This window comes from Fulmarus glacialis, unplaced genomic scaffold, assembly GCF_000690835.1.
Source record: "Fulmarus glacialis isolate BGI_N327 unplaced genomic scaffold, ASM69083v1 scaffold1004, whole genome shotgun sequence".
Taxonomy (NCBI): domain Eukaryota; kingdom Metazoa; phylum Chordata; class Aves; order Procellariiformes; family Procellariidae; genus Fulmarus; species Fulmarus glacialis.
Genome location: NW_009207199.1, coordinates 25,913 through 43,565, shown reverse-complemented (window position 1 = coordinate 43,565; position 17,653 = coordinate 25,913). Strand labels below are relative to the sequence as shown.

At 48.1% G+C, this 17,653-nt stretch overlaps 1 protein-coding gene across 1 annotated transcript in view; it reads left to right on the top strand.

The window, feature by feature from the left end:
• CACNA1I (calcium channel, voltage-dependent, T type, alpha 1I subunit) overlaps positions 1-17,653 on the top strand; it is a gene marked incomplete at its 3' end in the record, with an annotated part of 69,337 nt that overhangs the window by 26,207 nt on the left and 25,477 nt on the right. Inside the window, exons 4-6 of the mRNA XM_009575984.1 lie at positions 9,245-9,404; positions 11,640-11,955; positions 12,613-12,705. Of these exons, the coding sequence (XP_009574279.1) occupies positions 9,245-9,404; positions 11,640-11,955; positions 12,613-12,705 (569 nt within the window). The remainder of the gene's footprint in view (positions 1-9,244; positions 9,405-11,639; positions 11,956-12,612; positions 12,706-17,653) is intronic.

The window sequence follows — 17,653 nt, the reverse complement described above, 5'->3', positions numbered from 1 at the left end:
CTGGTAATGCCTTGTTTTGTGCCATGCATTGCTTAGTCCCCTTTTTTTGCAGTCACAGATCATGGGAGAAAGTAATCTTTCCCTCTCTGAACCAGTCTGTTCTATTTCACTGTTATTATAAACAAGTATTCAAAAGTCACAAATTGTGTGCTTGTAGGTTGTCAGATGGGTTTAAAACCATGAGATTTCAAAAAGGAAAAGGAAAAAGAAAAAAAATCACAGATTATTTTTATTTTTCCCGTGGCTTTCAGACCTTTAGACCTGTGACTCAGATCTTGTAGTCCTCTTTTTCCCCCCATAGTAGTGAGGAATAGGAACTTCTTCTCTTTTTTTTCCTGTGATCCGAGATTGTCAAGTCATAGCAAGATTTCACGCCTGAAGGTTTATGCCACACATCCCAAGGCTCCCGATAAAAATCACAAGAGTTAGCAACAGCACTTCGGAGCTTGTGTTATTGGAAGTAAAGCAAGCCTGGGAAAAAAACCAAACCAAAAACCAGTCATAAAGAGACCTTCGCTGGAATCTTTATTTCTCCCTTCTCCTCTAGGGGAACCTGCACAGCCAGAATTTAAAAAATGCTCAGCGCCTCTCAGCTCCCATTGTGACAATTCTGCTGCCTGTTCAAACAAGCTCAGCCTTCAGTGTGCACAGCGCTCTCAAAAGCCCAGCCACGTATTTTGCTGCCTAAATGGGAGCTGAGCTGTTTTGCAAAATCTGTCTCATGGGACCTATCAAGCAATGGATACCATGGAAATGTGAGCAATAATGACAGTGTATTATGGGGTGAAAGATAATGTCATATTACACTAATTACACTTTGTGTGTGTGGGCAGGGCAATTTACAACTGTAGCCTTAAATTTCTTGATCTTTGTGTATTTCGGGCCCGATTCTCCTTTTCACACACATTTCACCTAACGTCACGTCACTGCCTGCAGTAGAAACATGATTCATGCTAGTGACAGCAAGAGGAAATCAGCTCCCCTAAATCTTAACCAGAAGTTGCATTAACACTGTTTTGCATAATATTTTGCATTATTCTGTCCTACTTACACGGCACTAGAGATGTGTAAAGAACTTGAGGGTATTTACAGAACAGAGGCAAGTGGCTCGCAGCCACGGCACTGGAGTTACCTTTTGTCCCCGGTGTTGGGTGACCCCTACAATTCTGAAAGAGAGTCTGGCACTATATGTTTTTAATAGAGTTTTCACTAAAAGTGAATGCAGTCATCATTGCAGTGATAAATGAGGAAAAAATGAGATGATCAGTGGATGAACAACAGTAGCAGGTGGTAGTAGGTGTTGCTTATTAGATGTTCAGTATTAGAAAAAAGAACAGAACGACAGCAATCCCCCAGAAAGACACCTCTCTAAGAAATAATCTGACACCTGGCATCACTCTCCAAGACAAGGTTACTTGACAGCCTAAAGCTTGCAAGGGGTTAATGGGACAAGAGAGTGAAGAAGGGGGCTCCTGACTGAGACCTTTGCCTGCGTCCATTTCTGCTCATGTCACAGATTATATGGCTACCAACTGTGCTACGGTGGCACATACTGAATGTGAATGCCTGTGGTGGACGAGCTTTCTGTTGCCATCCATGGACCTTAGCTGGGCTCACAGCATCCCTAATAGGGTGCAGCCTGCTGCAAGCTGAGGTGTCTCCTTCTTTTTGGATCACAGCAAAGCTTGGACTGAAGCCCCTCTTTTTCCAGAGGGGTCAGCATTTAGGTGTCAAGGTAAATGCTCTGGATTTTGCCCTCATTCTTGAGGCCACTGTAACCCTGGGGTCAGGTCTGCAATTAGGAGGCCTCATCTCTGGGCTTGCTTCTTCAAAGCACCTGGCAGCTCCACCTGGCATGGCTCTGTTTTCTGGTCCCTCTGTAGGGCTGGTGGGGCTCCAGCCCATCAGGGAGGAACTATTTTGTGTGCTGGGTCTTGTGAACCTTGGACAAAGCTGAGAAATATGAGAGCTTGGGACTGAGCTGACTCCGCAGGGTCTGTTTAGACCACCTGCCTTCTGTGAAAGGCTTGAAGGTGAGACTGGAGTCTGACCCTTCAAGCCACAGTTAATTTTTCGCATTATTTATGATCTGGTGAGAAGATAGTTTTCCCTGACCTTGGTGTGTATTTCTCTTAGCATGCTCCAAGGGTTTTCTGGGGGTTTTTTGGTTTTTTTGCTTTTGACATCTTGATATTCTCTAAAAAACTAATTTATAAAGAGATCTTCACTACCCTGTGATGGATGCTGGGTCTGTTTCTCTGTAGGATTTACTGCAGGTCTCCAGCAAAGAAATGTGGCAATAACTACTTGTGGTGTGAGCCAGCCCAGGGCTCTGTGGGACTTGTTGCTATATACCATGCTAAAAGGAATTATAATTTTCAAGGTTGCTGACATTTCTGTATGCTAAGTCTCACTAGGAGGGGCCTATTTCCTTGACGTGCATATGACATTTGATGGGCAGGTAGGAAGGAAAGCTCTGAGGGATTCAGAATATTGAGATTCAGCCCTGGCTCTGGCACCTGAGCCCCCTTCAGCGGTGTGCTGAGCGTCATGGCTATGCAGCACCCACATGTTTGTGTTCTCATCTTCCCCCCAAGGAAAACAGCATGTCTCAGGTTTCATTTGCACACTCTTTTTGGTGGTTGTTTTAGCTGAGTATGTGTTGGGGGATGTTGCAAGTGGTGTATTTTTTTCCTCTTCTGCCTTTACTTTTTGATGCTCGTGTTGCCCTGACCTGATCCATCTAAGGTAAGCGTCTTGCTCTCAAAGTGAAAAGCAGTGAGGTCTGTGCTAGTCCCTGGCTCCCGAGGGAATTGTTTCTACAGCCTCGGAGCAAGCTTGAGAGAGCTCTTCCTCTTACATCAGTACACTTTAAACCTACTCTGGAGAGCTCTGTTGTCCCAGCAGGATAAAGCTCTGACCAATAGTTTTTTCCTGGAGCTTTAGTCTCTCTTTTGGCTACCTCAGGCTTAAGCTGAGGAGCACTTTGAAGGTAAGGATTGAGGACACTTCATGTTTGAACTTGATTCAGTATCCTAAGGGAAGTCACTGCACCGAGGTGAGGCTTGATGTGCCCATGCTACTGGGGAAATGAGCAACAGTTTTTTGTACTGGCTGAAGCTTTGTAAGTGCTGGAAATGTCATGCTTTGATATTTTCTGTGTCTGTGGTCAAGCTGAGGAGTGACAAAGATTTGGATAATTGCAGGTTAGGTCATCAACAAGCTGAGCTGGATGAGGTGTCTGAGCCAGTCAGAGATGCTAGAAAGCTTTGCTTGTCGGCAAGAGTAGGGTAGTGGTGAGGAACTGAGTGGTGCTCCTAAACTCTGGATCATGCTGACAACCTGCAAGTGCAAAACCCCCAACCCTAAATGTGTCCTACAGAGATCAGTGAAAAGGCTTTGGTTACCTCTGAACGAGATCAGTGTTTCACGTTTGTGTCTGGGGCAGGTTTTCCTTAGCAGCAGGGCTGGTTTAAGAGCTCTCACTACCCTGTACCGTCAGATGGACCTGTTTGATCGTGGGGTTCATTTAATCTGGGTCAGACCAGCCATCTGGACACGCTCTCTCTTGCATTGGTGCAAAGCAAGGGGTGATGGTCTGTAATGTGAGTAAGGCTGGCTTTGCAGCTTGAGGAGAAGGCATCTGGAGCTGCACACCGGCTGTTCCAGCCAAGCTCCTCTCGCTTACACATGTGTTTGCAGGAGAGGCCTCAGTTAGGAGGAATGCAGCAAAGCGAAAAAGATCTGGGTGGTGAGGGAAGCTGTGGGTTATAATAATGCTGAACTTGGCAATGCATTTACTGTTGCACATACAGCTGATCGGTTTCTCTTTGCAGTAGTTTGGCCCCACATTTTACCTAATGTAAATGAATGCAATGTGTGAAATGACAGCTAAGCCTCAGATCAGCAAGAGATCAGTGAGGAGGGCCACAAGTTGGAGCACCAGCTTGCACTGTGCACATAAACTGATATTATTTTGACTATAGGGCTTGGCCGCAAAAAAAAAGGTGCAGCTGTCCTTGTGTGCTCTCTGCACAAATAACATCTATCTGCTGGAATGGTTCCTCGGTTCTGAAAATTCCCATAAAGAAACATGCACAGGAAAATCCTGCCAACCCTGCGCTAGCTGGGTGGACTGCCATGTGTCCTGGGGCAGGGGAGGAAGGAAAGAAGGCATGCTTGGACAAGCGGCCTGGCTGAGGGACAGAATGACGCTTCAGTCTCTGCACTCTGCAAAATGTCCTGCCAGCTACAGTCACAAATGCTGATGGGGAAGAGATTTGCTTTTGCTCCAGTTAAAATGACAATTGGTGTCTTGGCCCATGATGCAGATAAGATGGATGCCGAGAATTATGTTCGCTATGTTCGCTATGTTTACTCTAAGCAAGGGAACGATTGCCTCAAACCGCTATCTCCTTTTGACTCTGTACGCATTAGCTTTGTCCCTCTCTGTAGAGCTGGGGAGGACTCGAAAGCCTCAGAGGTGGGTGACATAGAAGAAACCAGAAAGAACAGGGTTTTGCACCCTCTCCTGAGCTAGTCCCCCGTTCAGATCATGGGGTGATTAGTGCTAGGGAGTGAATCAGCTCAGCTGTTGGTCCTTACTCTTGGAAAGAGGCAGGTGGAGAGAAGGCGGAGCGACAGAGTGATGCCGAGCAGGAGCAGGGGGAGGCGGTGGTAAGCCGGCGGGCATACCTGCACTACGTGGCTGGCTCCAGCTGCCCGGAGCTCACCTCCTCCCCAGCCCTGCCCCGCTGCTCACCACCACCGCCGCCATGCTTTCCCCGGGGCTGGCACGTGCTGGGCGAGTCTGCTGAGCTGTGACGGCCAGGCTAATCAGGGTCGATGGCAAGTGTCTGGAGGGAGCTACGGTCACTGCAGCATCTGCAGAGTTTGTCAGAAAGGGCCTCTGGATGCCGCCAGGGCGAGGCAGAGGATTTGCTCTGCCCGAGCTCAGGAGGGAGTTCAGAGACTTTGCTTTGTCTTTTGGCTTTGCTCAGCCCTGTGCTTCCCTCTGACAGCTCGATCCCCAGCACTCCTCACCCTCCCGCCGCTTCTCATCCCTGCGACATACTTTTCCCCCAACATCCACTGCTGTGTTGGAGCGGTGAACGCATCTCTGTTGTGCTTGTGGCTTTGCTCCCACGGGATATCCTACCAGGAGTACCCCTGCTGCCGAGGTCCCATCGAGCACCCTCCCCCACCCCTTGCCCAAGGTCTTGGGTGAGCAGCAGGGAAGCATTATCTGAGCATCATTTCATGAGGATCCTTCCCTGGATCCGTTTCGTTTCCTCCTTTCCCCTGGTCTACTCGTGAGGGCGAGTGGGGAAGAGAAAAGGCCTTTCAGAGCCCACACCTGGCACTCATGAATATTTCATGTTTCTAGCTTTTCTTCCCCTTGAAGAGCAAAACCTTTTCATATCAGATGCCCTGGGAGCCTGTTTGGTTGCTGAACGTTGCTTCATCAATGCTCTCCCTTCCTGCTTTTCCTCCAGACTGCCCGGCCCCTCTTCCTTTCTCTTCTCAGGGAACGTCTCCTTTTTTCAAAGGCTGCTTCAGAAAAGGTCATTGTCCCTTTCATATTCCCTCCTTGCTGTGAGCCAGCGTGGCTTCTACTCTGCCAATGGTAAAGGACAAATGGGGATGTGGGGAAAAGCAGCAGTGGGGAGGGAGGACAGGAGATGTGCACACGTATGCTGCAGAGCAGTGCAGAGGCAGAGAGGAGATGTAGGCACAGCGAGAGAAAAGTAAAGGGGCAGAGGGGCAGGCAGAGATGGTGGAAGGTGGGAAAGAGGCAGCAGCAGAACTTTGCTGAAGAACTGGCTTTCCAGCACCTTCCAGAAGTTGTCATGCAAGATGCACTGGTGTTGCTGTGGATGGGGTCCTGTCTGGCAAAGGCCCCTTGGAAAAGAGACGCGTCCCAGTTCTCCAGGGCAGGATGCTCCCAAAACTGCACTGACAAATATGCCGCCACCCCTGCCTTGCCTTCTGCCCATTTCCATTGCCCTGCAGCTGCTTTAGAGACCTTGTCATCTCAGCCACCAGAGTCTGCAGTAAACCATCCTTAGGCTTTTCAACCTTTCTCCCTGTGCTTGAGGAACCAGGGACCGTTTGCAACCTGCTCCCAGTCAGGCTGTGCTAACCCCGAAACACATTGCTCTGTGGGTCCTGCCTGAGTGGCGCTCATCCGCTCCTGCCCATGAAAGCATTCAGACGCCTGGCAATGAGGGTCCTTCCTTGGAGACCCGCAGCAGATGCCCTAGCGTGGCTGCCAGACCACCCCGTCCCTTACTGGGTCTAGTGGACTGCAAAGTTCCAGCCACAGACAGACCCACGCAGGGCTGCTGGCTCAGGAGGGGATGGGGAGGCTGCGAGGGCTTCCCCCTAAAGTGCCTATAGGGGCTGGCACAGGTGCAGGAGGGGCACTGCCAAAATGCCATAGGAGAGGATGGGGCTCAGGGACTCCGGCATAAGTATTGCAGGCAGCACAGCACAGGCAGCAGGCGAGGCTAAGAATAGAGAGAACAAAGGTATTGAGTTTGTATTTACACTGTGGCTTTCATCCATATGGAAGCAGTAGTTGAAGTACCTCCACTAACTGCGTGAACTCAGCAGAGGAGGTCCGTTTTGTTTGTTGATGGAAAACTGATGCCTCTGGTGAAAAATGGGTTCCCAGAGCAATTGCTTTGCGGTTTAGGACAGGAAGCAAAACAGGCTTTGCAAAAAGTGAAGTGATGGATTTGTTTTAGAGGTGGTTGGCCCGTAGGAGAATTGCAATTGATGTTTGGATGGGTATAGGTTCAGTGTTCTTGCATTTGGAAGAGCCAATCTCATCCACAATCAGCATCAATGGGCAGAGAAGGATGATTCTGTTCAACTGGGAGATTTTTAAAAAATCAAAATTGGGTTTCACTTGGATGTAGAAACGGAACCCACCAATGCTGAAATTCTTTGTGGTGTGGAAAAGATGCCAAGCGCTGGTGCCACCTGGCTGGTGGCCACCTGCCTGGCATGGGGCCACCTCCTGGTTCTTGGGTTATGGGCCCAGGCACCCCAGAGGGCCTAGCATGAGGGCATTTGCTATCATCCTGGAGCTGTGGATAGCATGATCCTGTACCATCAGTAGCCCCTCTGAGAGTCAGGATGGAGAATGTATGGGCAGGCAGGATGTTTCCAAGGAAAAGGCAGGCAAATTTTACAAGTCACTTGTCTTCTCTTGGAACATGGACAAAATCAATTTTTGCAAATTCTGACCCAACAAGTGTGTTGTCTGTAAAATTCTGGTGGGGACATCTGTTCTATCTGTTCTGCATTTCAGCGTAAGGGCAGTCTCATTCTTCCTATTACCTCTGCTCTGAGATGGAGCTAGCATCAATTGATCTAAAAATCATCAACCCCTCTTGCAGCGCTGCTGGCACAGCTTCTCGTGTCACTTGGCTCTCCCTAATGTACTGACCAGGACAGTTTATGAGAACTACCGAGCTCGTGCTGTGAAGCAGTGTTAATGCTGGGAACATGCTGCACTGCAGTGAGGGTGCGTGGCCTTAAAGCCGAAGTGTTGTGCAGAGCATTGCTCCAGAGCCTGGCAGGTCACAGGGGCAGGCAGCAGGGCACTGTGGCTATGCTGCTGGGCTTTGCGCGGTGGCAGATCAGAAAGCTATCAGTGACTCATGGCATGTCCGTGATCCCCAGCGAGCGGCTGGAGCTGCGCCCCTGCACTGCTGAGTTACTGATGTACTGTCTGGAAACTGCGTTAACTGGTGACTAGTGATACAGCTGGGCAGTCAGGCAAGCAGGGCTTAGCTGCGGCTCCACAGCCTGGCCTTAGAGCTAATGCCATCATTCCTTGTCCTTCACAATCCCATGTAGCCATCCTTAAGCATCTTTTCCTTCCTACACATCACCTACCTGCAAATACCACTCCTGTTTCTCCCACCCCCATCCGTCCCTGAAACATTCCCTCCTGAGCTAAACCAGTCTGATGCCCCACACCAGGCACCCTTCTCCCTCTCCTTTCAGTGTGTGTGCACCCCACGCCTACAGGCACCCCGCAGGCATCCCTTCCCTCCCCGCTCTGCGGCGTGAGCAGCCCGGGGAATAGAGGTAGAGCGTAATGCACAGCATCGTGTAGCTAATTACTTGACGCTGGGCACACAAGGGGGATTAACTTGTGCCTCAAAGGGCTGTCAAAGAATCCTAATCTCATCTTCCCCTCCTCTTTCCCCTTCCACTGCTATCTGAAGTAATGAGCTGGTTATAAATACCTAATTAGCTAATTATTTGCTGGCCTACATGGAACATCTTCAGTGAAGGAACTCCCTCGGCCCCCAGGGGAGGGACCTCCGTGGAGGAGAGGAGAGACAACCGCACGAGGTGTGCGTGGGGGTAAAGGCGGTACGGTGATGCTCAGAAAGACTTCTAGACTTTCGCCATCCCTGGAGAGCAGAGGAAAAGTCATTAGCTCCGTGGAGAAATGAGCCTATCCTTACCCCTACTTGTGGCTGTGTAAGCTGAAGAGCCAGGGAGAAATAAAACCACAGAAAGAATTCATTAGGTAATTAGAAAAAAAAGGCCAGAGGTGCTGTGCCGACAGTATTTCAGGCTGTGCCCGCTACCTGTGTGCTCTAACCCTGTTGGGGATGGAGAACTAGACAAGAGAGGAGAGTGTGGTCTCCATGACTGTCCCCTGATGAGACTGTCACTGAGAAGACCAATTTATGCCAGTTGTTTGTGTGTGCTGGAGGCCAGGCAGGCTGGCCTTGGGCCGTGGATGCAGTTCTCATGGGTTGCAGCATGCAGTCATCAAACTGGGATGACTTTCAGTCCGAGCCATTGAGGCCATTGAGCTGCCGTGCACCTTTAGGACAGTGTTTTCACTCCGTTGCCCTTCTGCAGGGAAGGGGGAGGGAGGGATATCAGTCAGATAGCTGAGGGTACCAAAAGTCTCATTCCCTTTTCTTCTCACTGCTGCAGACAGAGGCCTAGGGTTAAGATACCACGGCATCACAGCAGTTCTGCTGTCTGCCTGTCAGTAGAGGTTAGGACAAGAAAGGGCAGTGATCATAAACCTAGCCTGGTTTGGGCAGTAATTAATTTCCAACACTCTGCTTTTATCTTCATGTGGCTTTTTTTGTGTGTGTGTCTCCTAAATTTTCCTTTCTTTTCCCTCTCCTTCCCTTCCTTTTCTCTCTCTCTGTTCCTCCATCCCACACTTGCTCCTTCTGGCTCTCTTCTCCCCCTGCAGGCATGCGCATCCTTGTGAACTTGCTTCTGGACACCTTGCCCATGCTGGGGAACGTCCTTCTTCTCTGCTTCTTTGTCTTCTTCATCTTCGGCATCATCGGGGTGCAGCTGTGGGCTGGGCTGCTCCGCAACCGCTGCTTCATGGAGGAAAACTTCACAATGTGAGTGCCTGGGAGACGATGTCCCCTTCCTTTCTTCCAGGGGCATTTCTCTTTCCCCTTCCCTGCTCTCACGTCTTCTGCTGCCTGGCTCTCTGTGTATCGCTTATTCCAAATGGCCGTAGGGTGATACTGGGCAGAACGTTGGCCAGGTCTTGCAGTGGAAAAGGAGGGAGGGCAAAGGCAGCTGGTTTTAGTCTGTCTTCATGGTCCACAGATGCCTGGGCTCATTTGGATTTGGCCAAGGCACAGGTTAGCATAGCTGCCTCCTCCAGGTGTACCCAGGGATTCAAGATGCTGCTCCTACTCCCAGAAAGAGTTGAAACTCTGAAACACCAGCCATGCCGTCTTTCTCCTGAACTTGCTCCCTCTTCAAAAAACAACAACCAGAGGAGTCTTACAGAAAGCCATAGTAGTGCCTGATGCTTCCAGGGACATCTTTGGCACCTCTGAGGTGGAGCTGAGGTCACTGTTTGGACAGCAGTGCATTACCTCCGGAGGCTTTGGAGGGACACAGCGAAATTATTGGAAAACTTCAGGAGTAGAATTGCACGTGGGAGGTGCCATGGGGAGGAGACGGAGGGCTGTTGGGAGAGGTATCCCACAGCTGGGTCAGTAGAAGTGAGAGCATCTGAAAGCGAAGAATGGCTGCTTGAATGGGACAAAAAAACCATGGGGAAACACGGGCACAGTTCTGGCAAAGAGACCTGGAGCCACAGAGGGGTCGATTACAGATATCTGAGGTTTATTCTGGGGGGTCAGAGGGGAGCCTGCAGAGCACGGCTCTCCTCCTCCCCAGAGGCAGCGGGGTGGAAAAGCTCCTGCCTGCCGCGAATTCTCCGATTATCCTCCTGGGGAGCAGAGCACCAGTTCTGGGGCACAGCTCCTCCTGTTGACTTTCTGGCTTTAGCAGATCTCAGGCTTTAAAATGTCTTCTTAAAACCATATACTAATTCCAGGTGTCCTATCAGTTTAGACTGCTTAAAAAAACCTAAAGCTGTAGATCAGTTTAGACTGATTAAACAGTTCTGAAGCTTTAGATCATCTCAAATTGGTAAAAAAATAAGTGTGAAAATACAATCTGCAGAACAGCAGTGGGGTTGGAAAGCAGGAGCTGCTTAAAGCAGCTATTTGCTGTGTTTATATATTCCTTGGGGAAAAACAAATGTTTATGATGATTGTCCTTTATGTAAATCAGGGGTAATACTACTTTAATGAGTGTAATTACATTCATGCAGAATTGATGTAACTGAGAAGTGAATTGGGGCCACAGCCTGCAAAGTGACAGATACTAGAAAATCTTTGGCTGGCCATTACTAGAGAAATGAAGTCTGCAGGCACCCAGTTCACCAATGACGTGGATGTGTTACGACAGATCTTTGTGGTTTAGTCCCGCTTAGTGTAGAATCAGAGACTTTCTCTCTTTTCTTTTTCATCAACACCTGTCCTCTTCCAATGACACTTAGTGAAAAAGTCTGCATTCATGCAACGTGAAAGTTGTGTATTGTAGCACTGCAAGGAATGCACCAGATAAAAGTTTAATGGAAAATTTTAAATCTCCACGTTTCAGTTTCCTGATCATTAGCTCATCTCCAACTAGGCAAGCACAGATGATTTTAATTATTCATGCATTTGGAAGGTGCTTGCATTATTTGGAAGAAAGCACATGAACTTGTCATGAAACATTGCACCCATAATGCTAACTGTCAAGGAGGAGTCACAGTTAAGGTTAAGTCAGTTTTAACTTTGCATTTCCCTATTTTAAGCTTAGCTGTGCAACCTTAATTATGCATGAACTGGATTTTTTTTTTTTTAGAAGTACAGAAGGTTCACTACCAAATGTTATAAAACATGTCCATCAACGGTTACATACATGAGCACATCACAGTAAAGCCTGATGAACTTCCTTAATATCACTGCATCTGATTTAGCTTTGATGCTAATGAGAAGAGTGTTCAGAATGTAAATCTCTGCATTCCAGCTTTTCTTCGTCTCCATGCAAGTAGATTGTGAGTGATCCGATGGCAGGCAAAGCTTTGAAAACTGGGGACTCACATAAGAAATTTCTCGTTTTCCAAGAGCCTGTCTTCCCTTCCCTTCTCCTGAGGCAATAAACCTGGAAATCCCTTACCCAGTGCAGTGCCTGTGTCAGGATGGGAGCTCCCAGCTCCACCAGTGTCGCTGATGGGAAACTGTCTGTTATAGGAACTTTATGACTGTGGGTTTTTATCCTTGCAGACAAGGTGACATTGTCCTGCCCCCTTATTACCAACCTGAGGAAGATGATGAGATGCCCTTTATCTGCTCACTGTCAGGAGACAATGGAATTATGGGCTGTCACGAGATACCCCCATTGAAGGAGCGGGGCCATGAATGTTGTTTGGACAAGGACGATTATTATTACTACAACTCAGTCCGGCAAGAGTTCAACATCAGTGGCATGTGTGTCAACTGGAACCAGTACTACAACGTGTGCCGTACAGGCAACGCCAACCCGCACAAGGGTGCCATCAACTTTGACAACATCGGATATGCCTGGATTGTGATATTTCAGGTAAGACCGTGTTAACCTCCTAACCAAGGCTCAAGCTATTTTTCTGTTTTCCAACTCAATCTTTCTGTGCTCCCATGATGGTTTCTGCAGGACGTGATACAGCTGCAGAGAGAAAAGGGCCTTGTAACTACTCTGGCAGGAGAGACAGAGTGCACACCAGGAACGGTGTTCCTGAAGATGAGGAGGGATATAGAGCTATTCCAGGCCCTTGCTGAAATGAGCTACACCCTTGTACCAGTTTTCCCTTCAATCCAGATCACTATAGCAAAGGAGTCTATTTTTTTTTTTTTAAATTCCCAGCACGCGTTGCAGATGGGAGCTAAAATCCGTGCCTTTTTTCTTTTCTGCCGGCTGTACGCAGTGTCCAGTCCAAAGGGCACAGAAACCTGCTGCGGGTTTTCCCCTGCTGCGATCCAGGGAAATGAACTATTTTAATGAAATAGTCCTGCTGTGGGCTAGCATGATCTCACAGGCTTTGACAGTATGCCAGTGTCACCAAGCAGTACCACGCTGATTTCCTGGAATGGAAATTTGGCCTCCTTGAAATGAATTGTTGTTTCTCAGCTTCCTTGGGTTGCAACAGCCCTGCCAGTATCTGCCTGTATACACTGAGGAATGAACCCTGGAAGCTCACTTCCCTCCTGTTTCTCTTTGCAGGTGATCACACTGGAAGGTTGGGTGGAGATCATGTACTACGTAATGGATGCCCATTCTTTCTACAATTTTATCTACTTTATCTTGCTGATAATCGTAAGTATAAGACTTGATGACTGTCAGCATTGCAAGCTAGAGCCTACAAAAAACTGGTTGTTAGGTCAATGCAGGTACCAGGGAAGAAAACTACTTTACCTGGATTTCTTCTAGGAATCTCAGGAACCCAGCTGGTTGATTTTCACCAAGAGTCGGTGGCAGGATCACATAGTTGTCAGACGGGTTATTCTCTTTCACTCAAAAAATATGCTCGGGATTGATTCCTAGAGATATACATACCCAGTGTAGGATAATGTTCTCATCCACAGATCTTTTCTCAAAGTAAATTCCCCAAATCACAGAAAAGCACAGAAAACCATTTCTGTGTCTGCCCTCCTACTTGGTCTCTTTATACTTTTTAATGTCTTGAGTCATTCTTGAGCCATATTTTATGGCTTTTGGCAGCACCTGGATTTCTCAGAATCAAGGTCTCAGATTCAGATTTTGTCAGATTCAGGGTCTGTCACACTGAATTACTTCCTCACCATGAACAAATATAAGTTGCTGCTCCAAAAGTGTCAGCAGTCCAACAGAAACTGGCTATGTGAGATCACCTGTGGCTGGTGGGGATGGAAAGAGAGAAGTGTGTCAGTGATAAGAACTTAATAAGCAGCTTATAAGCCCTGTGGATTTATACAAGTGAAGGTTGAAGGTTGCTTTGCTGTAAGGACATTTGTTGTTGGTACCTGGAGAGAGAGGTGAGAAATGTGATGCCCTTGCCTCTTCCATTCCTCAAGCCTCCCACATGTAAGTGCATTTTCTTGGAGGGAATATCCTCTTTCTAAGAAGGAAGGATTTTGTTTTTTTGAAGACTCTTGCACTTTTCCCATATGGAGACCAAAGTCAAGACTAGAATGGAAAGACCTAGGATGGATTATGGGAAGTATAAAATCTGTACACAGTAGGTGCAATTTAGTTCTAGGTCACTTAGCCAGTAAGGACCTCAGTGTGTATCTCCAAAGCCTACAAGCATTTGGATGGGCTGCTGAATGGACCTGGTTAAGACTCTGCTCTTCACCTACTATTTGTCCTATGTGGCCATGCCCTGCTAGAAATAGGATCTCTAGAAGCAGTCACCTAGTAATGCTAACAGACTCACCTGGCAGAGGATCTAGTTTAAATTCAAATTGATATGCAATGATTTGAGAGCAAACAAACCTTAATCCAGTTTCTGGGAGAAGTTCTGCAGCCTGTACATACGGGGAGTGGCACAAAAAAAATCTGCTGGTCCATTTAGGTCAGAGAACTTACGAAAAAGCTGAATCTTCATGATATCCTCGATTTCTCCCTGCCTTCTGGCCTTCTACCATCACAAGGGAAAGACAAGGAGAGAAAAACAGAAAGATGACCTACTCCCTGTGGGCTGCAGCATGAGCCAGGACAGCAGAGGTGAAATACATCTTGAGGAATGCTGCTTTTACTTTGAGGCTGGAGAGTCCCAAGGAGAGACAGTGCAGAGGTATGACTGCACAGAATGAGGGTAGAAGTCCCCCCAGCTCTATTCCCAAAGGCAAACTGAACATCCACTGCTTTTTGTGAGTTCAGAAAACAATTATTTCCCATAAAGTTTGTTCAGATCCCCCACTATGCAATAGACATTTAGCACCTACTTGCATTTTCACTTTGAGCAGCATGGCCAGGATACCCAGGTTTGTACAATGTGCAGTTCGGCACAGACTTTCCTCCTGGCCTCAGACACAGTCTCTGCCAGAGCCAGGAAGGACTGTGCAGAGTCAGTGTTTAACCATTGGGGTGGGCATGCCCGTCTCCTGCGGGCCAGTTCCAAAAACTGCCCCTCACCCCTGCTCCAAACTACATAAATTCTGTCAGCATATTTTTGGTTTCTAAGCAGGAGCATCCTTCTAGTGCTGGCTCACCTCATGTGGATTCCCAGCGATTCAAACTTTGTCTCTGAATTTGCAGGCGGCTGAAAACCCTCAATTAAACACTCCACCTGAGATTTTACTGCGGAGTGTCATTGACATTTCTAGACACTCCTTCCTCATTTGCAGAAGCCATCTAGGTTTATTTCCATCAAACACAGGAGCATACGAACCTCAACTTATCCTGGGGACTGCTCAGAACAAAGCCATATGCTAGATGGGATATTTCCTTTGCCTTTGGTGGCATTACACCAAGAAAGTATTTAGCCTTTCTGTTACCTTCTTTGCACGTGTAATGCACCTTTTGCAGCACAAAGCAACACCACAGTGTGAGCTTGCTATCCCTTGGTTTCATTTTCCCTCTGAGTTTTCTTATAAAAATGACGATCCCTCTTCAAATCTCATGAAGCACAGTCCTTCCAGCCTTTATCCTTCCCTCCTTCTGCATGGTCGAAAGGCCTAGGTTTCTCAGCAGGATTGCTCTGACAGTCATACTTCAAGCCCTGACTCTTTGCTTTTCCACATACATCCTAGCCTTGGCTCAAACTTACTCTTCTGGGGCTGGATCTCGGCAGCCTCTTCCTTAGACCTATGCTTTCATCCATGACTTCTCCCTCCCTCACAGAGATATCTTCAAACACCTGCATAAGGGCATTACCTGCTACTGCTCATCTGGCAGGAAGAAGGCTCCACCACCTGGATATATTCCCGGCATAGTCTAGGATTCCTGTGTAGACGTGCTCCCAGAGGGGAAGAGTGCTGGCTCACCCTAGCACTCAGAGTGGCCTTGCAGAACAACCTGGTAAAAGCATTTTGCATATTCAGCAAATTGTAAATAGCTTCCCCCTCTGCCAGAGACCAGGGAGGTGACATGCTTTCACCTCTCGGGTCGTGCTTCAGTTCGATCTTCCTGCTTGATGTCCAGCTGTCTCTTTGTCACCTCTCCAGCTACTTGGCCACTGGTGTGGCTCCTGGACTAGAGAAAGCTTTTCTGAACTCTCAGATTGGCAACCACATTGCATCACTCAGTGGCCTCCTTGAAATGCTCTGTGCTTACACATGTGGGCTTCAGAAGACAAGCTGTATATCCAGGCATAAGCAATAAAAATAACAGGCAAGTATGTCAGCATCTCCAGCACCAGTCAGATTTTATTAGATATTGCAGAGACAGGGATCAAGCCTTGGGCTGAACAAGGCCAGGATCTGCTTAATCACAGTACAGCTCAGTCTCAGGGCTGAACAGGATTCCTATGTGGGGCTTTGAATCAATGGTTTCCTTCTGCCTCTGTCAGATGCTTTGTCTGACTCTATGTCAGACCCTTTCGGTCTCCCTGCTCAGCTAGCTGAGATGGATCGCTCAATTACGAGTCATCTGGGACCCTTACTGTCCTTCTGCTAGCTGGGAGGCAGAGTCTTAGAGTTTATGGACTCAGCAGAGCCTTAGACTTTATGGACTTGCCTGTTGTCTTAAGGATTAAACAAGCTCATTTGTTTTGCATTTGATGTTCCTAGCTAAGAGGTTTAAGAATTGGGGGCTAGTTGCCACATCCAGTCCTCTCACTCATCCCCTTTTTGGTCAGGTGGTGGGACATCACAGCAAATGGTTCCTGTGAGGACAGGGCTTGGTGATGTGAAACCTGACCCCCCCTCTGGATTCAACCCCAGGCTTATAGTATGACCCTGCTGAGGCCATCTTGTGCCCTCAGCTCCTCTGCTTGTAGCCTAGAGAGAAGGTGTTGCAAGTCTTAATCGCTTGTTGTTTGTGGAGGTGTTGGAAGTTGCAAAGTACCGGGCAGCGTCACAATTAGCGTTCCAGAAATGCGCGCAGAGCTGGTGTCCAGCTCCCAACCCTGCCTCACGCAGGGCAAGCCAAGGGAGATAACTGAATGGGCAAGCCCGTGTGAGTGTGTATCGTGTGGTGCTGAGGGAAGAGGGCAGGAGAGTGCATCGGGGAAGAATTTGGATTCCCAGTCATACTCTCTTCGGTGAAAACACACAAGACATCACGGACTAGGGAAAATCTTGGGGGAAGGTGAAGGAATCCGAACGAGGCATTGTTTTAATTTTCAAGGCCACGTACAGAAGGTGAAGGGAAAATAGGCTGAAATATGGGCGGGAGGATAGGGAAGAGAAGGGTTCAGTGATGAAGGGAAACAGAATTAGAACAGCTTTGAAGGGTGCTGAGAGGAGGAGAAAAAAAAAAAAGCCCTTTATTTTGAGATGGTTTATTGTCCTTATGCTGAATCTGGTTGGGAAGGGCTTCATGTTTCAAAGGCTTATTCAGATGCTAGCAGGGACATCTCCCCTTTGAAATACTGAGAGTCACTGTATTGAGCCTCTGGACAGAGCTGCTGAGCACCTGTGTGCAAGAGAAAGGGACAACCAAGGGTGCAAGCTGGTGGGGGAGTGGCAAGGGCTGTGCACTGAGGGGAAGGCTGCTTGGATAGATAAAACAAGCTAGGGCACTTGCTGAAAAAACCTCTACCTTTCCCATGCAAGAGGGTTAGGGTCAGGTTATCGCCACCTTTGCTTGCCCTCTCCCCTTCACTTATATGGGGGAGGACACATGCGTGAAGATAAGGGCAGGACTGGATCCAGCTCTGTGTCAGAGCTGTTTGCTTGGAAAGGAGAGACGGAAAGGTGAGACTGGGTCCTGTGTGGGTTCGTACAGGAGGAACAAAGTGGAAGGATGTCCCGTAGCAGGGATGCTCCCTGGTCCAGGGGAAACAGAAATCTTGAGCTGGTGCTGCTTCTCCTCCCGGGGGCTGCCCCGCAGAATCCGTTTCAGAGCAGCACAGACATGTGGTCCTTGTTCAGAGATCAGACTCTGTGTTTTATCAGTGCTGTATCACCACTTACAGCTCTACGGGGAGTAAGCACCAATCAAGGCATCGTAGCTTTTGAGAATTATTTTGAATGTGGTTACCAGCCCTTTTATGTATGAAATTCTCATCATGTTGAAGCCCAGGTTTTATCCTAAGTGGAATGGATAAATCTCCTAGTGGAGATTCATCTGTAATTTCATAATATGTAACACTGAGAGTGAGATTTTTACCTCCAGATCT